The sequence below is a fragment of the Felis catus genome, chromosome B3 (genome assembly GCF_018350175.1).
Source record: "Felis catus isolate Fca126 chromosome B3, F.catus_Fca126_mat1.0, whole genome shotgun sequence".
In the NCBI taxonomy this organism is placed as follows: Eukaryota; Metazoa; Chordata; class Mammalia; order Carnivora; family Felidae; genus Felis; species Felis catus.
The window spans coordinates 137,972,575-137,999,752 of NC_058373.1; the positions used below are offsets into that span (position 1 = coordinate 137,972,575).

General features: G+C 57.2%; 1 protein-coding gene across 7 annotated transcripts in view; it reads right to left on the reverse strand.

Moving 5' to 3' along the window:
- SYNE3 (spectrin repeat containing nuclear envelope family member 3) overlaps positions 1 to 27,178 on the reverse strand; it is a 109,251-nt gene that overhangs the window by 56,146 nt on the left and 25,927 nt on the right. For 4 of the 7 annotated variants that reach the window (XM_023256008.2, XM_023256007.2, XM_006933080.5 and 1 more), the window contains exons 2-4: positions 18,737 to 18,894; positions 8,515 to 8,687; positions 7,184 to 7,493 (exon numbers count right to left, since the gene is read on the reverse strand). In XM_023256008.2, the coding sequence (XP_023111776.2) occupies positions 7,184 to 7,493; positions 8,515 to 8,687; positions 18,737 to 18,880 (627 nt within the window). In that variant the 5' untranslated portion in view covers positions 18,881 to 18,894. The other 3 variants (XM_003987951.6, XM_019833600.3, XM_019833599.3) reach the window with 3 other exon arrangements.

Sequence of the window (27,178 nt, forward strand, 5' to 3'; positions counted from 1 at the left end):
CCTTCAAGGCCTATGCGTGTGTGTGTGTGTGTGTGTGTGTGTGTGTGTGTGTATGTGTGTGTTTAGGGGGTGTGAGATACAGCCGACCGTCTGCCCTTTTGCCGAAGATAAAGACATCCCAGTGGCTCTTCTCCACCTTATTAGCGGGAACCCAAGAGACTCTTGGTCAGAGCATGTCCACACTGGGCCCGCCAACTCTACAGCTGGCTTTCTTTCCTGCCGTGTCCGGGGAATGGGACTCAAGACAGGGGTATTTAGGGGCACTTGGGTGGCTCAGTTGGTTAAGCGTCCAACTCTTGATATCGGTTCATGTCACGACCTCACGGTTTGTGAGATCGAGCCCTGCATCGGGCTCTGCACTGACAGCATAGGATTCTGTCTCTCTCTCTCTCTCTCTCTCTCTCTGTCCCACCCCTTGCTTGCATACTCTCTCTCTCTCTCTCTCTCAAAATAAATAAATAAACATTAAAAAAATTACAGGAACAGGGGCACCTGGGGGCTCGGTCGGTTAAGCATCCAACTTTGGCTCAGGTCATATATCAAGGTTTGTGAGTTCGAGCCCTGCATCGGGCTCCGTGCTGACAGCTCAGAGCCTAGAGCCTGCTTCAGATTCTGTCTGTCTGTCTCTCTCTCTCTCTGCCCCTCCCCCGCTCACATTCTATCCCTCTCAACGATAAATAAACATGACAGGAACATTCAACAACTCCTGCTACACAACGTTATCATTGGAGCACTCACCAAGGTGCCGGGAGCACCCAAGGAACTTTCCGTACACTCATCTCACTGCGCTCTCCTGACCACCCAATCAGGTGGCACCATTATTATCCCCGTTTGACACATGGGGAAATGGAGGCACAGAGCGGCGCCTCAGAAAGCACTTGCCCAAGCTCACCTGCGTACGGAAGGACCAAATTCAAACCCAGAAGGCCAGACCGGGCCAACGGCATCCGTGCCCCACGCCGGCGGTGTGTGCAGCGCATGCAAATACACAGGAGGCCGTCCCCCCTTCCTCACGGGTGTGGCGTTGCTGGCGGCATGGGCTGGAGTCACCTCGGTTTTCAGACAACCCTACTCTAGTCCTCGCCACACAGGGGCAAGATGGCATCCCAAGTGGGGCTGTCATCTGAGAAATAAATGCCCCTTCTATCAGACCTGTGTGCCCAGGAACCGTTTCTCAAACACGCCCCTGATCGCAACACCATTTCTCTCAAGCCCTCCATGGCTCCCCGCTGCCCGCAGGCCCGGATCCAAGTGCTGCAGCATTCTGGTCAAGGGCAGGACCCCGCGATGTGGCCTTGCAGTCAACACCCTGGGTTTGGAGGGTTTGCCTGTGACTTGAACCCTGGCCTGCCGCGTGCCCGCGTCTCTCTGTACGTGTGGTTAATAACAACCCCACCTCACTATGGCGCAGTGGAGTCAAATGAGTCAGAACTCACGTGACCCCGGAACCGCACTGGGCAGCTCGAGTGGGCAAGGGAGCAGTTCTGCCCGGCCACGCTGACCTCCGGGCCCCACAGCCTCTCTGACTTGGCCCGCTGCCCCAGGCTGACTTAGCAGCCTTCCCTTTGTCCCGTGGTTCCCTTCTGGCATTGTCCATGCCTCCCCATCCACTGGGAGAGTCAAGAGCTCCCTACACACCAGGCGGCCCCTTGCTGACTTCCCCCCCAGGCTCTGTGAATGAGTGCTTCCCAAATGGCACGAAGATTCAACACTGAGTGTGGCCGCTGGAGGGAAGTTTTCAAGGAGGGTCAAGAAGAGGGAAAGGGAGGACCTCCATTTACCAAGCACCTGCCAACGTGCCGGGAGCGTGACAAGCTATCTCCCACTTGATCGTCACCACGATGCCAAGCCCTCCCGCTACACGGATGTCCAAGCCGAGGCTGGGAGGTCACGTAGCTCTTGAAGGGCCTTCTGGACAAGAGTTAAATGGCAGGTGCCCAACTCCGAAACCACTGCTCTAATCCAGGGGTTGGCTGGCGGTGGAGAGGAGACGTTTTCGACTTTAGCCACCATGTGGCTTCTGTTGCAGCCGGTGATGCGTTCCTTCCGCTGTGCCACAGGCTGCCACACGCAACCACGTAGAACAGGCCTGCGTTCCAGTGAAGCTGAAATATGGGCACTGAAATGTGAATTTCATAGCATTTTTCCGCGTCCTGGAAGATTCTGCGTTTTATTTCCTGCCATTTAAGCGGGCAGAAACCATTTCTGGCTCCCAGGCCACGCAAAATCAGGAGATGGGCTCGATTTGGCCCACGGGCCATCAGTAGCTGGCCTCCGCTCTCAGCCGGGGAGCAGGCTGTGTCCAGGAGTTCGCTGGCCCTCTACTACAAAACCTGGTCAAAAGTGCTCCAAAGGGAAGCACGGACAGACAGACACGCGGGTTCAGAAAACTTCCCCGCGCTTCGTACATGCCTCCCCTGCCCTTTGAGAAAGTCCTCACCAAACCTGAAAACACGGATTAATTCATTTAAATTCGCAACAGCCATGGCAGGGAGGAGAAGACATCCCCGCTTTGGAGATGGGGAAACCGAGGCACGGGACCGAGTCCTTCAGCGCAGAGCTGGGAACCTCCCACTCAGGGGAGCGTGGGCCGGAGAGCAGCGACAGCAGTGCCCCGCGGGGTCCGAATTCCAAGCGCGGACCAAGAGACAGAGGCCACCGCCACCTCCTTCGCGACTCCCGCGCCGGCCCCCCCTTCCCGCGGGGCTGTCTGCGTCCGTCCAAACCCTCCCAGAGCCTCCGCCGTCCCCGGGAAAGCCTCATTTATGAAACGAAGTGGGTCAAGAATAACAAGCAGAGAATAAGCGCCGGGCCCCTGGTCGACGCTGCCGGTGATAGATGTCGTCGCGCAGCAAAGGCTACCCCGGAACGCGCTGGCCGGCGGCCCCGTGTGTGAGCGATGAGGTGCCAGCACTCGGGAAGCCCAGAGTAAACAAAAGCCTCCGTGATCGTGAGCAGGCCCTCGGAGAGCAGCGTGGCCCGGCAGGGCAGGCGTCCAGACGAGCCCCGTGCCAGGCGTAGCGATCACAGCGCACAATTCAGCCGCTGCCGGCCGGCCACGTCGCAGAATGACAGGGGGTGACGGATGGCGGGGGGCGGGGGGCGGGGGGGGGGGTCCTCCACCTGCCCTCATCAGACCAAACAACGAAACCATCTGCGGCGGGCAGGGTTGTCGGGAACGTCCGAACCCCACCAATTAACAAGGGCGGCGAGGACTGATGTCTCCGCAAGCCTGCGCCGGTCGGTTTGATTCACGGCCCAGATGCCAGACGCACCCGCCTCCTTTGAGAGGCGCCCAGGGGAGGCAGGGAGGGGGAGGAGGCGGCTGCTGTGTGCCTGGCCCTTCAGAAAACGTACCTGGTGGATTAAAAACACTCATAGTACACCAACAGGACCCCACTGGCGGCCAGCCTGCTCTATTCTTGACTCTCAGTGTCTGGGGTTGACACAGCCCTATTGTCCTCCCCACTCCCGGGCTTGGCCCGCTGATCTAGTCCTCGGATCTCCCTGCCGCGGGTGGTCACAGAGGCCACGGGTCCGGAGGTGGCCCCCACGGTGCTCCTGGGCTCCCGTGCCCCTCCACACCAGAGGCTTTGCTAGTTAACATATCGGAAGTCAAAAGTGGATTCTCAGAGGTGAACACAATGGCCCGTTGACTAGCTTGAGAAATGTTGAAACGGGCTCTCTCGTTGGTGGAAGTCAAGGTATTAATACACACAAAGTCTGCAACGGACTGAGCTGTGTCCCCTAAATCCATAGGGTCAAGTCCTAACCCCTAATGTGATGGTATTTGGAGGTGGGGCCTTTGAGAGGTGACCGGGATCACGAGAGGTCATGAGGGTTGGGTCCCCATGATGGGGTCAGTGCCCTTATAGGAAGAGACAGAAGAGAGCCTACTGTCCCCTGTCCCCAGCTTTCCGCCATGAGAGCAAGAAGGCAGCCATCTAGGGGTGCCTGGGGGGCTCAGTCGGTTAGGGGTCCGACTTCAGCTCAGGTCGTGGTCTTATAGTTCGTGAGTTCGAGCCCCGCATCGGGCTCTGTGCTGACAGCTCGGAGCCCGGAGCCTGCTTCGGATTCTGCGTCTCCCTCTCTCTGCCCCTCCCTCATTTGTGCTCTCTCTCTCTCTTAAAAATAAACATCAAAAAAGAAGAAGAAGAAGAAGAAGAAGAAGAAGAAGAAGGCAGCCATCTACAAAGCAAGAAAAGGCCCCTCACCAGGAATCGACTGCCAATACCTTGTAGACTTCCCAGCCTACAAAACTGTGAGAAATAAATTTCGGTTGTTTAAGCCCCCCAGTCTATGGTGTTTGGTTACGGCAGCCTGAGCGGACTAAGGCAACACCACAGAGAGCCACCCTGAGACAGGCCTGGATGCCTGGGATTCTTACATGGCCCCAGTCCTGTCCCTGGGCTGGGGGATTTCAGCTGCCTGCTTCGGGATGGCCATCTTATCTGCCTTGAGAGAGCCTTTCGCGCAAGGTGAGGCCTTCATCAAATGTCCGAGGCAGGTGACTAGGAGGCATCTGGGCCACGGAGAATCTTCGGGGGCCCCAGCGGACATGCAGAGTTCCCTACCCTGCTTAGGATGGAATTCGAGCATTCTCTTGTGGTCTAGGGCTGGCAGGAGGGGCTGTGACCCGGGGCTTGGGGTCTGGGGCTCTACCCCATTTTACTAATGAGGACCGTGGGGTTGGCAGTTAAATCTCGTTAAGGGCAATGCCAAAGTTAGATTTTCTCAGTAGCTCCTCAGTCTTCTGAAGGTCAAGGTCCCTTCTAGAATCTGAAGGAAGCTGTGGCTCTTCTCCCCAGCAAAATGCACTCACGCCGTCCTTACACTCTGGATCCCCCGCTCTCCTGCCCTGCGAGCTGGTCGCCGCCTCCTAGAAACCTCTGGAAGCAATGTGCTCCCGCCTCCAGGGTCTCCACACTGCCCACTCACTGCTGCCTTCCACTTTCTCAGCCGGACCCACAGCAGCTCGGGCGGTCCGGGCTCCTCCCTGACGGGCACAGGGGACAGGACCTGAGGCACCACTGAGGGAAGACCCCACCTTGCGAGTCGCCTAGAACTTCTGGGTCTCTCTCGCGGGACAATGGCATCTGCCACTTACATGGGTTTTTTTTTTTAGGTCCGCAAAATGGGCCCAGTTCGAAACCTTCGCTCTCCACCACACGAGAAGGCTGGGGGGACCAAATGAGGTCAAAGACACGAAGAGACTTGGAAAAGACAGCAGTCGTCAACAAGAATTGTGATGTCTACGATTTTTTGGACGCAGCGAGGGGAGGGTCCCCTAGCAGCGACTGTGAGAATCTCTGAGGTGATCGTTTGCACACGTGGGCCAGGACTGGTGCTCACCTGGTGCCCCTGGCACGCCCCCTCCACACACACGTGTACACATGTATACACACACACACACACACACACACACACACACACGGGCCAAACTACTTTCCATTTCCCGTCCTCCGCACATTTCGAGGAAGGCTCTCTGCTGATTGACAGGTGCACCTGTTTCCTGTGAAGTCACAATGAGGCCACAGGGGCAGACACCTTCTCTGCCCGGCCCCAGGGGCCGACCTGGAGAAAGAATCGCTGTTAAGCCTGCCCTTGCCACTCGGGACTTGGTGAGGGCCAGCTGGCTGCGTATGTGAGAGCCAAAGTCCACACCCGCCTTGCCTGTCCATTCTGGCCCCTGCACAGCTGCCCCAGAACCTTCCGCTGCTTCCCTGGGGGGGAGGGGGGATGGGGCTTGGGACTCGTGAGCCTCCAAGCTGAAGGGCGGGGCTCTCATTCATTCAATAAACAGCTTTGAGCACCTGCTCAAAGCTCCATTGTTGTTGCTATTGGTTCTCACTGCTACTGGGGGCCGAGATGTCCTTTATGTGGGGAAACCAGGTGCCAGTTTTCAAAGAACTCCCTTGTGAACCAGCAGGTAGGGCGAGCTGCCCTGAGGCCACACAGCTGGAAAGCTGGCAGAGCCTGGCTTGAACCCAGGCCCCTTCCCAAGCATTCAAGGACCAGAGTCCTGTTCTTGCTAGTGCATTCTCAGATCTCTGTCCATTACAGGTCTGTTGCCCTTAAACTGTAATCACGAAGGAGCCAGCAACACGGCAGACTAGAAAGCCTGGGCACCCTTCCACGATAGACGGCCAAAACGGCTGCATAAAATTTAACAAGCGTTGTTTACATGCACACACCGAGGTAAGTGACGTCACGTAGATGACACGCAAAGATGTTACAGGTTGCTAAACTCACTTGTGTGCTTGAGGTTTCCCTGGGTTTAAGGCTCCGGTTGGAGGAGGAAGTAAGGCTTTGGGCCCAGAAGCAAAAAGGCAGAACCCTCAAGGGGCTGCGTCCCCCACCGTCAAAGGATGAACTAGAAAAATCTCCCCCTACGCACAATCCAGGAAAGAAGTTCGGGTTTCAGCGCGGGCTCTGGGGCAAAACCCAAAACAAAACAAAGGAAAGACTAATCGTCTTTCAGAGTGTGGAGCCAGGGGCCTCTCGCATAATTTTGGCTTGGGTTCAAGTTCAGACGCAGGAATCCCCAAGTCAAGAACACACTGATGTAAGCATAGGAACCATGAAGGTGAATTCCCGGGGGAGCCTGGCTGAGGGAAACACCAGCCACTCGGAGCGTCAGGCCCCAGCCACGGGGGTCTGCAGATAAAGTCCTGCTTAGCACGAGCTCACAGCCCGGAACCGCAAAGGCCCTAAGGCTCCACCACGACAGGAGACCCGATAAATTGCAGCGTCAGACTCCGAAACTTCAGCTACTCGAACAATCTGATGGAGACCGTAAAATACGTACACTCGGAATGATTACAGATATAACCCATACCCGGAAGGTGGGCAAATTTTACACGATGCGAAACAGAATGGTGAGTGTCATAAAAACCCGATTAGAATTCCTTTGCAAGATACTAATAATTGAACTTGATAACTCAGAGGACCGGTTAAAAATCTCCCCCTACGCACAATCCAGGCAAGAAGTTCGGGTTTCAGCGCGGGCTCTGGGGCAAAACCCAAAACCAAACAAATGAAAGACTAATCGCCTTTCAGAATGTGGAGCCAGGGGCCTCTCGCGTGCTGCATGGGTAGACAGTGGTGGATAATGGATGCACGGGGAGACAGAGGCGGCTAATGGACGCGCAGGTGAAGACAGAGCCCCCCACGCCTCACGCACCTGGGCTTTGGCCTTCACCGCGGCGTACTCGGCCTTCATCCTCTTCTGGGCATCTTCGTCCACACTGGGGTCCCCGATCCTGTTGAACAGGGAGGCCGCCTCCTCCAGCAGCCGGTCGAGGAGCACGGCCTGGTTGCCCACGTTGTGCAGCAGGACCTGGGCGTGGCTCAGCTGCCACTGCTTCTCCTTCAGGCCCAGCTGCAGCTCCACGGGCAGCTCCAGGACCACCATCATCTTCTGGAACCAGCGGTAGAACTCATCTCGAGCCAGCAGGTACTCGCTCCAGTGCAGCCACACCCACTCGATGCGGCTGCGGACGGAGAGCAGGGAGCCGTGAACGACCCGCCCACCTGGCCCCAGGGCCGGGCAGCCGCCCCCTCCCCAGTACTCGTGGGGGGGGTGGGGGGGGGAGCTGTGGGCAGGAGCGCAATGAAATGACACTCTCTCTGGGCCTCAGGGTCACCTGGGCAGCTTGACGACCCTCCAGGTTCGGGGCCCTACCTCAGTGCGGTGGGAGTGTGTCTAATAATCGACACAGTGCAATAGTGTCTGGGGGGCTTGTGGCTGTTCGGTGGGGCAGAAGGCTGGGGGGGGGCCTACGTGTGGGTTCCAGAGGCGCCATGAGCTTGCTGCATAACCCTGCCTCCTCGCCTGCCTCGGTTTCCCCGTCCGTAACACGGAGACGGCCCCATCTCTCCAGCCCACATCAAACGACTTTGCAATTCCAAGTGAGAGGGTTTGAAAAGCGGAAAGCACAGTGCAAAGTCGCCCCAGCCACTCAACCTTCTGGCTTCAGAGCGATGGAGGGGGCCCTGGCAGCTCCTGGTCCCTGAGGGCCCTACTGTGCCTCGCTCTTGACATTTGCTTCTCCTGAACGCTTGATTATACCCCTTGTCCAGATGAGGAGCCTGGGGCTCAGAGAGCTCAAGTAACTTTCCCAAGGCCACACAGCAGGCAGGCAGCAATCTCAGGTCTGCCTAACCCCCCATCCCTCCCTGGCTCTCAGGGGCAGCACAGGGTCTAGGCTACGTCGCCAGCCAGGCAACAGGGCCACTCCGCCATTCTGCTGGGGGACGAACACATGGCGAGTCTACTGAGAATTTAGTGTTGGCAAAACCTGATGGACTCCCACTGCCATTGTCATCATTAAGCTCGATTATAATTAGAAAGAGGCAGGCAGGGCTGGCGCACATCCCAAGAGAACATCCTGTTCCCAGCAATTCCAGGACCGGAGAAATGTCCCCGGGGTAGAGGCCCCAGGACAGCGCGGTGCTGGACAAGGAGGGTCAACAGAGGCTGCGAAGGCCCGGCGGGGTCCCCGGCCGCCTTACCTGTGACAGTGGGTCATGTAGGTGACCGTCTCCTCCCACTGGGCTTTGATGTCCTTCAGCTGGGCCAGGATCTCGGGCTTCTGGCCACCACGGCAACACGCCAGGAGGCCCTCCGCCGCCCGCAGCACGACGTCCACCTTCACGCGCCCCTCCGGCTCCAGCTGGCATATTTTCTGTCGTGGACACAAAGGCCGGTTTCCAGGGGTTAGACAAAGCCACGAGCAGGCAGAGCCTGGGCGTTAGCGGTGGCATGATGGAAGAAGCCGGGACTTTGAGGCCAGAGGGGCTGGGGTTCGAACGGTGGCCCTTGCAGCTTTCTCCTGTGACCGTGGGTGGCCGGCTAAAGGCCCTGAGGTCGGAAGCAAGGCACTGACGAGGGGAGCACAGAACCGTGGAGCCGTCTGCTGGCGAAAGTCCCCTCCCTTTCCCACTGGGCCGCTTCCGGCTGTGTGAACTCACACACGTCTCGCCATCCCCCTGGCCTCGGTTTTCTCGTTTGTAAAACGGGGTTATTCATAGTACCGAGCTCCCAGATTTTTTTCAGTATTAAGTGAGAAAATGCAACGTAGGGGCGCCTGGGTGGCTCAGTCGGTGAAGCGGCCGACTTTGGCTCAGGTCGTGATCTCGCTGGGTTTGTGAGTTCAAGCCCCGTGTCGGGCTCTGTGCTGACAGCTCAGAGCCTGGAGTCTGCTTCAGATTCTGTCTCTCCCTCTCTCTCTCTCTCTCTCTCTCTGCCCCTCCCCTGCTTGTGCTCTCTCTTTCTCTCTCAATAATAAATAAATAAATGTAAACATTTTTTAAAAAATAAATGAGAAGGGGGCGCCTGGGTGGCGCAGTCGGTGAAGCGTCCGACTTCAGCCAGGTCACGATCTCGCGCTCCGTGAGTTCGAGCTCCGCGTCAGGCTCTGGGCTGATGGCTCAGAGCCTGGAGCCTGTTTCCGATTCTGTGTCTCCCTCTCTCTCTGCCCCTCCCCCGTTCATGCTCTGTCTCTCTCTGTCTCAAAAATAAATAAAACGTTGAAAAAGAAAAAAAAATTTTTTTTAAATAAATAAATGAGAAAACGCAAGGTGCACGTCGTGGTGTGTGGGGCTGTGAGAATCTGCCTCTCACGTCTACTGCAGGGAGTGGGCTTGACCCAGGGCCCCAGCCAAGGCTCCGGAATTCTCTGAATTTGCAGTTCGCACCGAGGCCTTGCTCCCTCCGCTGCTCCCACCAGTGACCAAGCAGGAAGAGGAAGGCAGGCCTGGTCCCCTGTGGCATCGGGCTCCTCTGATGGGTGACTGGTCCAGGAGGCCCCACGGCCTTGCCAGACTCCCACAGAGCCACACCGCGGTCTCAGACACTCCCTGATCTCCTGGATTGGGGGTCAGACCTGCGTCGGGCTGACCTCACCCCTCCCAGCCTTCCTGGGCTCCCAACCTGTTCTCTCGCGGAAGTTTCCCTATCAAACATCTCGTGCGTTTAGTCTCATCTTGGCCTCGGGCTCTGGGAGGACCAACACGAATTTACAACGTCTAGCAAGTAGCATATTTCTGATTAACATCAGCCCTTGTCCTTAATACCTGCCGTTATTTAGTTCTTTGGCAACTCAAGCGTGGTCTCTGTAGGAAGAGTACAATTGGATTCCAATTCCAGAGCCATTCCCTCCTACCTGCCTGACCTTTGTCACAGTACTTCGAATCGCGAGGCCTATGAAATGGGGGAAGAGGGCAGTTACACCACCCAGGGTTCCAGGAACGTTCCGCGAAGCCGAGAGAGCCCTGGGCACCCCGCCTGGCCCAACACTAATAGTGTTCGCTCTCAGTACCGTCTTTTCATACCTTGGAGCCCTCTTTACTGACAGCACATTTGCCTGAAGTTCAAGCTCTGTTCCCCAGCCTGTCTCCCTGGGAGGCTGGCAGCCAGCCTTCCCTGAATGAAGTCCCAGTGGGCCGGCCGTCTCTGACCCCTCTCTGTGGATGGCGCAGGGGTGGGGGAGGGGGGAGCGAAATGCTGCTTCAATGATAGCTGTGTGACCCCAGGCAGGTTGCTTGACCACTCTGGGCCTCCCTCTCTTACCCTGAGATTGTGATAACAATGTCTGCTTTGTCTACCCCATAGGGTTCTAACATTAAGTTTTTTTTTAAATTTTTTTTTTTCAACGTTTATTTATTTTTGGGACAGAGAGAGACAGAGCATGAACGGGGGAGGGGCAGAGAGAGAGGGAGACACAGAATCAGAAACAGGCTCCAGGCTCTAAGCCATCAGCCCAGAGCCTGACGCGGGGCTCGAACTCACGGACCGCGAGATCGTGACCTGGCTGAAGTCGGACGCTTCACCGACTGCGCCACCCAGGCGCCCCTAACATTAAGTTTTGAAAATACAGCTAGTTAAAACATCGATGTGTCAGCATACTCCGTAAACGGTGGGGTCTAAAAGGTGTAGATCCTTTTCCGAGATGTGCGAGTGAGCAAGGGTGTCAATCCTTTGTGTTGCTTCACGTGAGACTGGTTAGCGGTGACGGCGACGTTGATGGTAGAGAGGGACGTCCCCTCCTACCTGTGTCATCAGAGTGACATTAAACAAGCTCCTTCCACACAGGCTCTCTGCGGTCTAGGAGTGTGTGTTTGGGGGTGGGGGGCAGATGAGAGTGGAGAGCGGGGAGATACCCCAAGAAGGGGAAAGCCGTTTTGTTTGTTGTTTGAGCCCGGCCGAGCGGAGGGATGTAGCAGGACCCCGCAGGGTCACGGCTGCGACAAGAATCCGACCGAGACCCCAAGTGCCGCTCAGCACAGGCAGCGATGCAGAAGACCAAGGTACTAAGGCAATTAGTGTGGACCAAAGGTCCGAGGGCCACCGCGGGATGTTGTGGGGCTGAGCGAGATTACCCACCCGCCGCATGGAACATTTCACACCACTCAGGAGCGGGAGCCCCACAGGGCGGCTGGGGAGGAATTTCTCGCCATCCCGCGACATTCAGTTTAAGGACCTGATATTTCTGACACCCAGCGCTGAGGAACAGACTGCAGGCCCACCCTCCGAGCTAGGAAGACGCACGCCGCGGAAATCGCAGTTAACGGACAAGGGCGCTGGGAACCCACAGAAACCTTGCGCTTTGCAGGGCTGTTCTCTGCAGCAGCCAGAGAGGCCTCCTTTCCGCCTGCTGTCCAGAGGAGGCTCAGCCAGAATCCAGAATCTAGGGAGCGAACGGCTTTGGGGAAGAAGCTGAATTCGTTCTCTCCGCCACACCCAGAGGGAGCCAGCTGGGCCTGGAAAGTCCCCGTGAGGACAACGGCCCCTTTCCCAAAGCCTCGTTTCCTGATTGTGTGACCTCCTCTAGGCCTCTGGACTCTTGCTCTCCTGACTCCTGCTCGGAGACGGGCAGGCCGGACGGGGGAGACACGGCAGACGCCCAACTCCCTGCCCTTCGCAGGGGAGTGAGTCTGCTGCTTTCCTGCCAGAGACAGAAAAGCCGGCCAGCCCCAAAGGCGGGCAGAACACCAAGCCCTACCTGGCCCAAAGCAGAAACATCCGCCCCCAAACCGAAATATCAACCAATGGGATGTTTGCTGGCGGCCGGGGGGCCAGGAGGCCAGAGGCCGTGGCTACGCTGGCAAATCCAGCTTTCCAGAAGTAGTTTCCACCTTTCTTCGCCGCAGTCGTGACTACGCTCTTCGGCTGGTGTGAGGTTCCTTTAGAGCTGATCACCAGCAGGATCCAGGAGTGCTTGGCAGGAGGGACGAGCCAGCTGGGACGGGGTACAAAACTATTCTGATTGGAAGGAGCCAATGAGGGCAACAGTCAGGTGGGGGTGGATGGAGAGAAAACTTTGGGGAGAGAAGAAAAGATAGATCAGGAAAGCCGGAGGGAGGGGGTTAGTCAGGGCTTTCCATCAGTGCAGCCAAGACCAGGTAGGCACTGCGCTGGGTACTGTGCTTGGTACTAGATGGGGTAGTGAGCTGAGCACTGCACTGGGTACTATGTGCAGTACTGTGCTGGGTACCGGGTTGGGCACTGCTGGGTACTATGCTTGGTACTGGGTGGGGTACTGAGCTGAGCACTGCACTGGGTACTGTGTGCAGTACTGTGCTGGGTACAGAGTTGGGCACTGTGCTGGGTACTATTGCAGTGTTGTGCTGGGTACTGGGTTGGGCACTGTGATGGGTACTATGCTTGGTAGTGGGTGGGGTACTGAGGTGAGCACTGCACTGGGTGCTGTGTGCAGTACTGTGCTGGGTACTGAGTTGGGCACTGCTGGGTACTATGCTTGGTACTGGGTGGGGTACTGAGCTGAGCTGGGTACTATGCTAGATACTATGCTGGGTACTGTGTGCAGTGCTGTGCTGGGTACCTAGTTGGGTACTGCTGGGTACTATGCTTGGTAGTGGGTGGGGTACTGAGCTGAGCACTGCACTGGGTACTATGTGCAGTACTGTGCTGGGTACTATGCTTGGTACTGGATGGGGTACTGAGCTGAGCTGGGTACTATGCTAGATACTATTCTGGATACTATGCTGGGTACTATGTGCAGTACAGTGCTGGGTACTGAGTTGGACACTGTGCTGGGTACTATGCTTGGTAGTGGGCGGGGTACTGAGCTGAGCACTGCACTGGGTACTGTGTGCAGTGCTGTACTGGGTACTGAGTTGGGCACTGTGCTGGGTACTATGCTTGGTAGTGGGCGGGGTACTGAGGTGAGCACTGCACTGGGTGCTGTGTGCAGTACTGTGCTGGGTACTGAGTTGGGCACTGCTGGGTACTATGCTTGGTACTGGGTGGGGTACTGAGCTGAGCACTGCACTGGGTACTGTGTGCAGTACTGTGCTGGGTACTGAGTTGGGCACTGAGCACTGTGCTGGGTACTATGTGCAGTACTGTGCTGGGTACTGAGTTGGGCACTGCTGGGTACTATGCTTGGTAGTGGGTGGGGTACTGAGCTGAGCTGGGTACTATGCTAGATACTATTCTGGGTACTATGCTGGGTACTACGTGCAGTACTGTGCTGGGTACCTAGTTGGGCACTGCTGGGTACTATGCTTGGTACTGGGTGGGGTACTGAGCTGAGCACTGCACTGGGTGCTATGTGCAGTACTGTGCTGGGAACCGGGTTGGGCACTGTGATGGGTACTATGCTTAGTACTGGATGGGGTACTGAGCTGAGCTGGGTACTATGCTAGATACTATTCTGGGTACTATGCTGGGCACTATGTGCAGTACTGTGCTGGGTACCTAGTTGGGCACTGCTGGGTACTATGCTTGGTACTGGGTGGGGTACTGAGCTGAGCACTGCACTGGGTGCTATGTGCAGTACTGTGCTGGGTACCTAGTTGGGCACTGCTGGGTACTATGCTTGGTACTGGGTGGGGTACTGAGCTGAGCTGGGTACTATGCTAGATACTATTCTGGGTACTATGCTGGGCACTATGTGCAGTACTGTGCTGGGTACCTAGTTGGGCACTGCTGGGTACTATGCTTGGTACTGGGTGGGGTACTGAGCTGAGCACTGCACTGGGTGCTATGTGCAGTACTGTGCTGGGTACTGAGTTGGGCACTGCTGGGTACTATGCTTGGTACTGGGTGGGGTACTGAGCTGAGCTGGGTACTATGCTAGATACTATGCTGGGTACTGTGTGCAGTGCTGTGCTGGGTACCTAGTTGGGTACTGCTGGGTACTATGCTTGGTAGTGGGTGGGGTACTGAGCTGAGCACTGCACTGGGTACTATGTGCAGTACTGTGCTGGGTACTATGCTTGGTACTGGATGGGGTACTGAGCTGAGCTGGGTACTATGCTAGATACTATTCTGGATACTATGCTGGGTACTATGTGCAGTACAGTGCTGGGTACTGAGTTGGACACTGTGCTGGGTACTATGCTTGGTAGTGGGCGGGGTACTGAGCTGAGCACTGCACTGGGTACTGTGTGCAGTGCTGTACTGGGTACTGAGTTGGGCACTGTGCTGGGTACTATGCTTGGTAGTGGGCGGGGTACTGAGGTGAGCACTGCACTGGGTGCTGTGTGCAGTACTGTGCTGGGTACTGAGTTGGGCACTGCTGGGTACTATGCTTGGTACTGGGTGGGGTACTGAGCTGAGCACTGCACTGGGTACTGTGTGCAGTACTGTGCTGGGTACTGAGTTGGGCACTGAGCACTGTGCTGGGTACTATGTGCAGTACTGTGCTGGGTACTGAGTTGGGCACTGCTGGGTACTATGCTTGGTAGTGGGTGGGGTACTGAGCTGAGCTGGGTACTATGCTAGATACTATTCTGGGTACTATGCTGGGTACTACGTGCAGTACTGTGCTGGGTACCTAGTTGGGCACTGCTGGGTACTATGCTTGGTACTGGGTGGGGTACTGAGCTGAGCACTGCACTGGGTGCTATGTGCAGTACTGTGCTGGGAACCGGGTTGGGCACTGTGATGGGTACTATGCTTAGTACTGGGTGGGGTACTGAGCTGAGCTGGGTACTATGCTAGATACTATTCTGAGTACTATGCTGGGTACTGTGTCGGGCACGGGCGTCCAGGAGGAACCTAGCGCTTGCAGGCCGTGCTGGGGTCTGCAGAGAAAAGCACAAATGCTAACAGAGCCACCGACACCACGGAGTAGCTACTGGAGCTCCAGTGAGGGACGTGGGGAAATCCAAGGCTTGGTGGGCAGTAGTGGCGTCGGCACCGAGCCTTAGTGACGCGCAAGCCTTCGAGATGGGGCTTGAGCGACGGCTGTGTCCGGAGGCCACGTCCTAGGAAAGGCAGCCCGTCTCTGGCCACAGAGGGGCCTGGAGGCCGGTCAGGAAGCAGCCTGGCTGAGGCCGGGCCCCGAGTGCAGGGCCGCAAGTCTGGAAACCAGAGGACAAGGAGCTGGGACCTGGGGGCCAGCTCCGGGAGGCCCGGGCGCGGGCAGGGAGGGTCGGCGTGCGCGTGCCCCCGCATGGAAACCGCAAGAAATAACCCCATCCATCGGGCCGGCTCTGCCAGGGCACCCGCGCTCTGCCAAGCGCACCAGTAAGTCATTCGCCCCCACGTTCCGTCCCTCCTGCAAGGCGGCAACCATCGCCCCCACCCCCACCCCACCCCAACCCCCAGTGAGCTGAAACCCAAGGTGCTCCAGAAACGCTCCCAAGGCGCCACAGCCACGGCAGGGACTTGAACCCCGGGAGCAACCCTCTTCCCGGTCTCCCTTCACAGAAGGCTTTCACCACCACGAGGGTCCCGGGGCCGCCAACAGCCCCTCTGTACGCAAGGGGGAGAGGGCTCTGGGTCGCAGGAGGGCACGGGACTCGCTTCTGGCCACGCAGCTATGCGGCGTCAGAGCCGGATGGGAACTCACATCCCGGCCACTCTGGAGAAGGGTCACCCTGGACGCACATCACTGAGCTGGGGGGGGGGGAGGGGCACGAGACCCCGACCCCAGAGTGAGGCCCCGCGGACTGCGGAGGTGGAAAAGTCACCAGACGCTCCCTTCACCAGATGGCAGGAGCGAAATGTTTTCTTTCTTATTGCAAAATTGGTTTTGAAATGTCAAGGCCCAGAAAATAGCATGCCTGAGCCCCGTGGGAGAGCCAGAGGCGGAGCCCCTGGACGTGACCCCCTCCGCCTAGGCTCTGAGTCAAGTCCCTGGCGGGCGTGCTCCCCTCCGGTTTCCACCCTGGCCTGGCCGAGGGCTGTTCCCAAGGACCACTCTTGCCTTGGCTGCAGCCCGACCCACCACGGGAGGGGAATGGCCTGCCGGTAGAAGGGTGCAAGGTTCAGAGGGATTAGCAACCCTTGGCCTTGAAACAGCAAGTACACACGCAGGGCCGTGGTGTTCCGGGACACAGACTATCAGGAGCTGGGGCCAGAGCTTGGGGGCAGGGGGAGGGTTGCATTTCACAAGCACAGACACACAAGCAAACGGGAGGGCATCCCAAGGAGAGGCAACAGCACAGGACAGAGGCCTACAGACAGGAAATCTAGGCTGTCTGCCACCAGGACAGGATCTGTGCTTGGTAGATGGGATGGCCGGGACAGCCGAGGCTGGAAGATGGGGTGGTGTAGACAGTGGCAGACTGTGGTGCCAGGTGAAGCTTGGTTTTAGTTTTGTGGGCAATGGGGAGCCACGGAAGGTTCTAGAGGAGGAGAATAAACATCAATAACATCACGAGATCCTGTGCGGCCTGGATTATGTGTATAATCCCCCATTCCCCTTTATGGTGTGAGCCCCAGAGTAAAGTGAACCTCGCCGTCTCCACTGCCCCAGGACCCCCCACGGGGATGGCCAGTGATGCTCTGGACTCGGCCCTGGGCTCAGGTCCTGACAAGATCGGTTCCTAGAGTTTGGGCCCATCACCGCATCTAGCAATCACATTTTATTATTGAAAACTAGGGACCATAAAACCACATTCACAGGGCTTTTGTGAAATTCAACATGAAAGCTGACGGTGCGGCCCTGGGCACGTGACAAACAGGTGCCGAATGAATGTCGGGTCCCCTCCGTCTGACCTCTGAGGACCAATCATTTGATAAATGCCTCCTGGTGACAGTAACAATGCGGATGATGACCGAGGCCAAGTCCGACAAGAGAAGGGGCTCCGGGCCGCCAACTCCTCTCCTTGAATCCTCGACCTTCCTTCCAAGTTTCCAACCTACCATCCCCCTGTCGCAGCAACGACATCCAAGCTCCCCGGCTCAGTGTTCCAGGCCGTCACCCTCTGACCCCTGACCTCCCCTCTGGCCCTGTCCCTGGCTCCTGCCTGATGGCTGGTGCTACCCCAACCCAGCCTTGCTGGGGCTCTGAGCACGTGCCTCGGGCCATGCCCACCTGCTGGGTCTCTCCTCTGCTGCTCCCTCCGCCTAGAGCCCCCTCCTCTCCACCCTCACCCCTGCGGCCCCCAGCCTGGCTACCTCGTCTGTCTTTCAGCTTCAGCAATAAAGTCACTTGTCCCCAGAGGCCTGATGCCCCAGGCTGCCTCAGAGAGTCCCGGGTTCTCTGCTCACTCCACTGTCCAACTGGGAAGCCTCTGGCCGTATGACTTAAAAGTGGTCCCCCACTCTCTGCCCTGCCGGGCACGGTGTTGCTGTGAATGCCCGTCTCCGATCATCTGAGAGGCACGTGTCCTGTCAGGGAAGCAGAAAGCCCATCCGACAAGGAATCAGAAGACTCAAATTCCAGGCTGGAATGTCCCACCCGGAGACCTTTCCAACGTGGACAAGTCACCTCTCTGAGACTCAGTTTCCCCATGCATAAAATGCAAGACCATGGCTCTCCCTTCGTGACGTGGTTGTGAGCCTGAAACCATCGGCCCTGAAAAGATGATACAAATTTTCTTCCTTTTGACTGTTTCCGAAAAGAGGATTAGGTGTTTTCAATAAGATGCACAAAACCAGTGAGACAGCACACCCAAGAAAGCACGCAGGACACTGGGTGTGGGGCCAGCACCCCTTCTAGCCTGGTCAGGAGATCAGTTTGTATACGAGAAGGTGGTCTCCCCCCCTTTAAAAGCGACCATTGTTAGCTGTCTATCCCAATGGGTGTGACCCCAGAGATGCGTTAAGTCATGGCTTTGCCTACACGTGGGCAACGGAGGCCCAGAGAGGGATAGGGACTTGGCCGAGGTCACACAGCACTTGCACAGCAGCATGGAGCCTATAACCCAGGTTCTGCCCCCTGGCCCCCTGGCCTGAAGCAGATGCCCTCGGATGGGGGCACCATAATGCCGGGCCAGGCACGGGACACCAGCACTTCCGGTAGGCATAGCACCACACGCCTGAGCCCTGCCTCGTGCCAGGTGGGGAGCAAGGCCAGACCCTGGCCCTGGAGAAGCTGACGGGTCACTCCTCACGGGGCAGAACCCTTCTCCACCCTCCTGAAGGCCAATCTGGGCCCACCCAGACCTGGCCCAGGGAAGCCGGGAAGCGGCAGGAAGGACTGGGCTGGGGACCCCCCCAACCCGACCCCCCCCCACCCCGGCCACAAGGTGCCTCTGCCAGGACAGGACAACCAGAAAGCCCCTCTAGCCCCTCCCTATGAAAGTGTGGTCCCAGGACCAGGGATCGTGTTAGACATGCCAGAGTTGGGGTCCACCCTGACCCCCTGGGTCAGAATCGGCCCTCAAACCCAAATCCCCAGGAGATTCAAACACGTCAGAGTTTGAGAGAGACATTAGCCTGGTCCGCCCCCGCCATTTAAGAGTCAGGAGACACGAGGCCCGAGGGAGGGACACGGCCGAGGCCCCAGGGCTATGGAAGCCGCGGTCTCTGTACCTCGGTCTCCCGCAGCCTGGCCTCCAGGGCCGCCCGGGGCCCTTGGGTGTTGTCGTTGACCTGCAGCCGCTCCTGCACAGCCTTCATCCACTGCCGGGCTTCCTCCACGCTCCTGTCGAAGCCCTCCTGGGGCGGTTGAGTCATGGCACCTGCGGAGGCTGAAGGCAGGAACACGTGAGATCAGGCCAGCAGACGAGAAAGCAGGGTGACGCCGGACGGGGGTGGGGGGGAGCCAACGCCGGGGACAGGCCCACACAGCACCAGTGCCCCTCCCGGCAGGCACGTCCGCCTGGCCCCACAGCCGGGGGCGACTCTGGTCGTCAAAGGGCCAAAGGACCCGGGAGGAAGGACAGGTCTCTCCTGTGGGAGCAGGGAGAGCAGGTGCAGGGCGCTGGGCTGGCCTCTCAGCTCCCCTGCTGGAGACTCAGGGGCAATTCTCCTCTGTCTCTGTGGGTTGAAGCCCCTCCGCAAGGGATCCCAAAACACATATACGGTCTGAGATGGGCACTACGGATAGCGAATCTTGAGCTGCGTGGATCAAGAAGCCTCAACCGGGGGCGCCTGGGTGGCTCAGTCGGTTAAGCGTCCGACTTCGGCTCAGGTCCGTGAGTTCGAGCCCCGCGTCGGGCTCTGGGCTGACCGCTCAGAGCCTGGAGCCTGTTTCCGATTCTGTGTCTCCCTCTCTCTCTGCCCCTCCCCCGTTCATGCTCTGTCTCTCTCTGTCCCAAAAATAAATAAACGTTGAAAAAAAAAAAAAAAAGAAGCCTCAACTGAAGAAACACAGTTTTGGGCCAGGCTGATGCCAGCCCCGAAACCACGCCTGAATATCACGATCTCAGGGCTGGGGGTGCCCATGACAGCCAGGTGCCTGCTCGCTACTTCGCCACCAACTTGGGTCCACGGCAGACGTCACTGACGATCCACTGCCCTTGCATGTGAGACGATCCCCACACGCTTTGCCCCCTTAGGCGACGCCTGCCTGCTGGCCTGGATCCTGCAGCTGAACCCGCCCTTGGCTACGCCGCCCGCATCTCCCTTCTCCTGACCTCGGAGCTGCGGACGCGGAGGCTCAGAGTTTCGCGGGTAACTTTCCTGGAATCCCGGGCAGCCCAGGCAAGACTTTTCCTACATTCCGGTTCCAGCTGTCTGCTTACGGCAACTATCACCTACTTTGGATTAAAGTTATTTATATCTGCATCTTACGGGAAGGGATTGTACGTGGCTTATCTTCCAGCTCCCGCAACGCCTCGCACGATGGCGAAATGGCCCAGCATCGGCATGAAGTGTAATGCTGATGAACACAGCATTAGTTAAAAATGGCAAACAGGACAAAGCTAGAAACAGCCCAAATGCCCAACAACGGGGGGTTGGTTAAGGGAAGCACGATGCGCGTTTCGGGATATCACGCAGCCACTGAAAAGTATGCCTAAAATGAATTTAATAAGGGAGCATCCTTACGATATAATGACACCCCCAAATTAGGCAAAATTGTACCTTTAGCAGACACGGCTCTCCACAACCAGTAAAAGCAAACAAAACCACAAAAGACTATCCTCACAGGGGAAGGTTGGGCGGTCTTGCCACCATGTGTCCACGTGACAAGGGGTGTGGGCTGAAGTGGCCCGAGTCACATCCCACGTGACCTCAGGCCTCTCTTTTCCGGGCACAGCATTCTCGGAGGCCACTTGATTACGGACGATTTGCGTGCGGATGGTGGGAACACGCAGTTGGGAGTTCTTGTGTCCTTATTTTTCCTTAGGCGTCTTGTGAACTTTCTAGAAAGAGCGAGCATCACTTTCAACTTACACAGTCTCTTGGCCTCGGCTGAACCGCGTTGGCCCTCTCTTCTGGATCGGCAGTCGGTGGTCCAACAAGCGCAGACAGAGGATTTGAACACCGCCCCCACCGCCCTGGGTGGGCTTTGCCACCAGATTGCAGGGGACAGCTGTCACCGCCGGGGGACGCTGTCGGCGGCGAGGGAGACCTGGGTCTGCGGCTCAGAGCTCAGTCTCCCAGCCTGTTCTTTCAGAGCTGTTTGGAGTTTTGCTAACCATTTAATATGTTCCCTGAAGCCACTCCCAGCCTTTGAATGCTTCGTTTGTAAAGCACGGGAGACTGTGCGGGCGTTTAAATTGGTTCATTGTGACTTTAATCACTTGTCTAGTGTGGGACTTGATTGGCTTCCAAGAGCTCGGCTTTTACGTAACTTGACCGAGCGAGGAACGGGAGGGGCAGGGACGAGTCTCCCAGAGTCTCACGTGGCACAACGGTGGCGGGGAAACGCTGCCCTAATCGCCGAAAGGCATGGAGAGCCCTTCTCCGCTCCGGTCACGATCTCAGGGTTGGTGAGTTCGAGCCTCCAGTCGGGCTTTGCACTCAGAGCGTGGAGCCTGTTTGGGATTCTCTCTCCCCGCCCTCGCTCTCTGCCCCTCCGCACTCGTGCTCCCTCTCTCTCTCCCTCTCTCTCTCTCTCTCTCTAACACAAATAAAACGTTTAAAATTTTTTTTTCAAACAGACTGAACTGAATCAATGAAGTACACACACGTGCACGCACAGGCACAGGCTTCTTTATTAACACGTTAAATCACCAGCGCTAACGCTGGGTCTGATGACTACCAGAATTTCGAAGTAGCGACGGGCAGACACGACATCTCAAGACACGTACGACCTCACTGCAGCGTGAAAATAGGTGTGACGGGGTTACCAGCACCGCTAAGGCGAGACAGGGCTTCGCCTTGGCTTTGCCTCGTACCTAATGGAGGGAACCGCCGTCAGGTAGACGGTGCGAGGCGATGAGACTACGGTTTCCCATCCGAGTTCTTGGCCCCTAAATGGCCTCTCAGATCCGGACCTTGGGGAGGAAGCCTGCTCTATGCCTTCTCACATAGGAAGGGGAGCCTGTTTTGTTACACGAGGTTGAGTTTCAAGAATCAAATGGGCGGCTCAAGAAAAGCCCACCCACAACTGATGTAAGGACCAGGAGGGCATCCCTCACTGAAAGCTTCCTGGGAACCTGTCTTGTGGAAGCCAGGGGCAGAGGTGTGGCTCTGGGGGGGGGGTGCGGGGGGGGGAACGGGGACAGACCCACATGAGCTTTGAGAGACGCCGACCACAGGGCCACAAAAGAGGGCTTGTCACCTGGCCTGGAGCCAGCAGGGCCAGTGGAGGTGTTTGTTGCTGCGGGCTGTGGGAGGCTCCTGGGGGATGGTGAGGCTGGAACGTGGGAACTGGGAGGAGGTGACTGGAGGAGGCTGGTGGGGGCGGGGCGGTGTGCAAGGGCCAGATCACAGCCTTCGGAGCCAGGTCCAGGGCCCTGGGGACAACAGGGAGCCAGCAAATGTTCGGGTGGTGGTGACACAACTATTCTAGGCTTCAGACAGGTGACCCTGGCCAGGGAGGGTAGGGAGGGGAAATACAGCGGGGGGCAGGGGGTGGAGGCTGGGGGTCAGTGCAGACAGGGACAGCTGCGGGAGGCCAAGGACCATGAGGGAAGGACGAGGGAGGGAGCACGCAGGCATGCCTCTCCGGAGGAGAGTTCTCAGCCTTGGCAGGTTTGTCTGTCCTTGGACGGGTTGAACGGACATAGTATTAAAAAATGGGACTACATAGGGGCGCCTGGGTGGCTCCGTCAGTTATGTGTCTGACTCTTGATTTCGGCTCAGGTCATGGTCTCACAGTTCGTGAGTTCGAGCCCTGTGTCAGGCTCTGTGCTGACAGTGTGGAGCCTGCTTGGGATTTTCTCTCCCCGTCTCTCTCGGCCTCTCTCCTGCTCTCTTTCTCTCGAAAAAATAAATAAACTTAAAAATTAAAAAAAAATGGGACTATGTATTTTCCAAACATTTTGGAGAAAGAAAGAGAGAGAGGAAGGAGGGAAAGAAGGAAGGAAGGAAGGAAGGAAGGAAGGAAGGAAGGAAGGAAGGAGAAAAAGGGAGAAGGAAGAAAGGAAAGAAAGAAAAAGGGAAAGAAGGAAAGAAGGAAGGAAGAAGTGACAAAGGGAGAGAAAGGAAGGAAGGAAGGAAATAAAGAGAAAAAGGGAGAGGAAAGAAGGAAGGAAGAAAGAAAGAAAGAAAAGAAAGAGAAAAAGACGAAGGAAGGAAGGAGGGAAGGATGGAAGGAAGGGAGAAGGAAGGGAGGGAGAGAGGAGGGAGGGAGGGAGAAGGAAAGGAAGAAAATGTGCTCAGGGTTAAAAAAAAAAAAATGCTATTCCCATTTCCAAGTCCAAGAAGCAGCCCTGCGGTGTGGCTACAGGTGGCCAGAGACTGGGCCTCCTCGTGTGTCTCTGGGCTGTCCCTAAGGAATCAGCGAGAGAGCCAGGCAAAAGGACACAGCCCTTTGCGGTTCGGGCTGGTGCTGGTCTGCCGGCAGAGAGAGAGAGAGAGAGAGAGGAGAGAGAGAGAGAGAGAGAGAGAGAGAGAGAGAGAGAGAGAGTAAATAAACTGCCTTGGTTTCCAGCATCCTGTGTGGTTATCACAAATGACAGCCGGAAGAGAGGTGACATTTTTGCCTTGACAACAGACAAGCGGGGCCAGGGCAGAGGAAGAGCCCGGATCAAGACAGATCGGGTGCTGAGAGGGAGCTGGGTCCACAGCCACAGGTCGGCGAGAAGAACACAGTGACAGGAGCCCGGCAGGATTCGCAGGCTTGACCAAGATCACAAGCGGAGAGCTTAACCAGAGCCTCGCTGGGAGGCTGAGGACAAAGGGAGGGGGCGGAAAAGTCCTCAATCAGGGCGCAGCCAGGGGCGGTGGGTGGCTCAGCCGGCTAAGCCTCCGACTTCAGCTCAAGTCATGATGTTCAGGGTTTGTGGGATCGAGCCCCAGGTCGGGCTTTGTGCTGACAGCCTGCTTGGGATTCCCTCTCCCTCTCTCGCGCGTGCTCTCTCTCTCTCTCTGACCCTCCCCCACTCGCTCTCTCTCTCAAAATAAATAAACTCAAAAAAAAAAGTTTAAAGGGGCACCTGGGTGGCTCAGTGGGTTAAGCGTCTGACTTCGGCTCAGGTCATGATCTCGCGGTTGGTGGGTTCAAGCCCCGCGTCAGGCTCTGTGCTGATTGAACGTGCTTTCGATTCTGGGTCTCCCTCTCTCTCTCTGTCCGTCCCCTGCTCGTGCTCTGTCTGTCTCTCAAAAATGAATAAGCGTTCAAAACAAAAGTTAAAAAGAAATAAACGTGCAGTGGGCAAAGGGTGCTGGAGATGTGATACAGCCTTAAAAAAAAAAAAAAAAGACCATCCAGGAAAGGCAAGGGCACTAACCCGGCTGCCATGATAAATGGCCCACTCCGTGCTGGGCACTTGGGCTCCGGTCCCCTTGGCACCTGGACCTGAGGGGTAGGGAACACGGAAGGCAGCAGATAGAGCGGGGGGGCTTCCGCTCGTGCCGTGCGCTGCGGCTGATTGGGGGTGGGGGGGGATCTCAGCCCAGCCTCCTCCTCTCCACCAGCCCCTTCTTCTTCGAATGCTGCGGAGACCCCTCGGACGCTTACCCAGGCAGACAGGTGCTCGGAGGGCGGGCTGCCACCACCCCGTCCACTCACAGAGGAGAGCACTGCCATGGAGCCAGCAGCCCGGGACAGGGGCCCGTGGCTTCAGCACTGATGTGTGAACCTCGTTCTGTCAGATTCCATAGCCCATGCTTGTCTCACCAACCACACGGCCTCCAAAACCGGGTCCCGTCCCCTGCGCGATGGGGCATCCGACACAACGCCCCGGGGCAGCCAGTGACCCTGTCTGTGCTGGACAGGATCGAAGCAGGCGAGCTGAATCCACTCGGTCCAGCCACAAACCCCAGGGACCTGCCGGCGGGGGGTGGGGGGAGGGGCGAAGAAGCTCCCAGGAGACAAAAGGGAAGCCAGAGGCCGGCCCCCCCACCACTCAACTGGAGGGACGAAGGTGACGTCATCAGACCCGGGCTGGGAGCCCCGAGCAGCAGGTGCTGAGTCCTGGCAGTGACAAAATTGCCTGCCAGTGACTGCCTACTGGGGCTCCGAGCCCCATCTCCTGAAGGGGGTCCGTCGGCACAGACCCCACTCCCCCCTTCCCTTCCCTTTCCTGGGACCTACAAAGCTGAGGCTGCACGGTGGAGACCGCTATTTGGCTTTGCGGTGCCCCTGGTAAGGGCCAGACACCGTAAGGACCGGGCTGGGACAGTCCCCTGCCTCGGTCCCTCCAACACAGACTCTGGGAATGTGCAAACACAATAATCCAGCTTGCCATGTGGTGATGCAGATGCTGTAAGAATCCTGCTTAGGACCCGACCACATCCCATGAGGGAACACCCCAGAACATGACACTGGCCCCCTCCCGAGCAGAGAGGGGGCAAAGTCAGGTTCACAGAGCGGCTGTCATGTGGCCAGTATCAATTTACAAAGGTGGAAACGGGGCGCCTGCGTGGCTCAGGTGGTTAAGCATCCGACTCTTGGTTTCGGCTCAGGTCACGATCTCCTGGTTTGTGAGTTCGAGCCCCGCCGTCGGACTCTGCGCTGATAGCCTGGAGCCTGCTTGGGATTCTCTCTCTCCCTCTCTCTCTCTCTGTCCCTTCCCTGCACGTGTGCACGCTCTTGCTCTTTCTCTCTCTCTCTCAAAATAAATAAATAAGCTTAAAAAAAAAAGACGGAAATAGATTCAGAAAGGAAAACAGCCCGCCAAAAGCGGCTGGTGCAGGATTAACGATATAATCGTAACAGCCAGCATATATCTGGCATCGTGTGTGTACCCGACTCTAGGATAAAGGGCTTATAGCTGTTAACTCATTTCTTCTCCAAAGACCCACCCAGAGACTTGTTATTGCCCCTACATTATTGCGGAGAAAACTGCCAATCAATGATACTAAGAACACAGCCCAAAGTCAGAGGGATTCTAAGTAGCAGGGGCAGGACTCGAACTCAGGATGGCCCAGGTCCAAAGTCTGTGCTCTTTGTTTTTTTGTGTTTTTTTTTTTAATGTTCATTTATTTATTTTGCAAAGAGAGGGAGAGGGAGAGACAGAGCCTCCCAAGCATAATCCATGCTCAGCACAGAGCCCGACGCAGGGCTCGATCTCACGACCGCGAGGTCATGACCTGAGCCGATAGCAAGAGTGGGATGCTTAACCAACCGAGCCGCTCAGGTGCCTTTGCTTTTAAACACCACAGCCCTACCCGGCTTCCACACCCCTGCCCGTGCGCCCCCAAACCTCACTGGGAGCGGCCCGTGCCGTGCGGGGAGCCTGAGACAGCCTGCCCTCTTTGGATCATCTTTGAGGAACAGCCAGGTTCCAGGAAGGCCACTGCAGGGGTAGACCTGGGCCTCTGCTCAGGAATCTGGAGTCAGAGACAATAAATAACCTGAGGCCCCCCCACAGCCTCAGTCATACAGTGCCTGGCCACCGGCATTTGTTCCGGAACCCAGAGGCTTCAGGACGCGGACCCAGGTAAACTCCCGCCCCCCCTGGCGGGCCCTATACGCAGGGACAGCCCGGTGCACCTGCCCTGCCAGCCTGGCCAGGGGCCCCCACCACACGCTGACCCAGCGCCCAGGGAACGGGGCGCGTTCCCCTCCGGTGACTCCCTCAGCTTCCCCGTGACTCATTCCTGCCCTGCCGCCCTTTCCACCCTCGCTCGTTCCCACTGCTCTCACACACGCAGATGGAATTTCAGGAACCAGCGGGCAGCTGGTTTTAATCCCAAAGCTTATGCCAAGTGGATTCTGGGAACACGCTCTTTTGTTGACGTACAGCAGGCAGCGATGTGGCCAGGCCATTGTTCACAGCATCGCCCGGCGCGTCCCGAGGCTCCTGGGGGATTCTGTCCTGCGTGGCGTTTGCAGAACATGATGCTGACGGCAACGTGCAAAGAGCAGGGGAAAAAACCCTCACGCCATCCTGGCTGATCTTTTAACGACCCTCGAAGGTGGCTGAGTCCAGAGTTGGGATCGATCACTGGGCTTTATCCGGTCACAGAGGTAAGCACAGGCTCAGAGAGGCTAAGGGACCGCACCAAAGCCACACAGCCGGCAGGGCGCCCCAGCCCACCCTCTGCCCACTGCCTTGTAAACGCTTACACAGGAAACCCCGCGTAGTAACGGGGCCGTAGGGTCCGCTTCACAGTTCCAGCCACCAAGGGGACGGGCCAGCGCTGGCTTCACAACAAGGGCTCGGAGAGGGATTTTCAAACAGCTCTCTCTCCATCACGGATAAATGGTGTCTGGCAGGGAAAACAAGCTGATCTCTGGCCCTGCTCCTGCCCCAGACACTCTGACTGTAAAACGGCATTTCCAATCACTCCAAATTGACCGAAGCCAAGCTCTCCATCAAACAGGCACGGCATGGAGAACGCCAGGATTTCTACCCAGGGAACACTCGCCTTGGCAAGCAGGGTCAAAGGTCAAATATAAATCTCCACGAGGGGAGAGAATGCACAGGGCACCTAAGAGAACGGGGGAGGGGTTGCGGGCAGGAGGCATCCCTG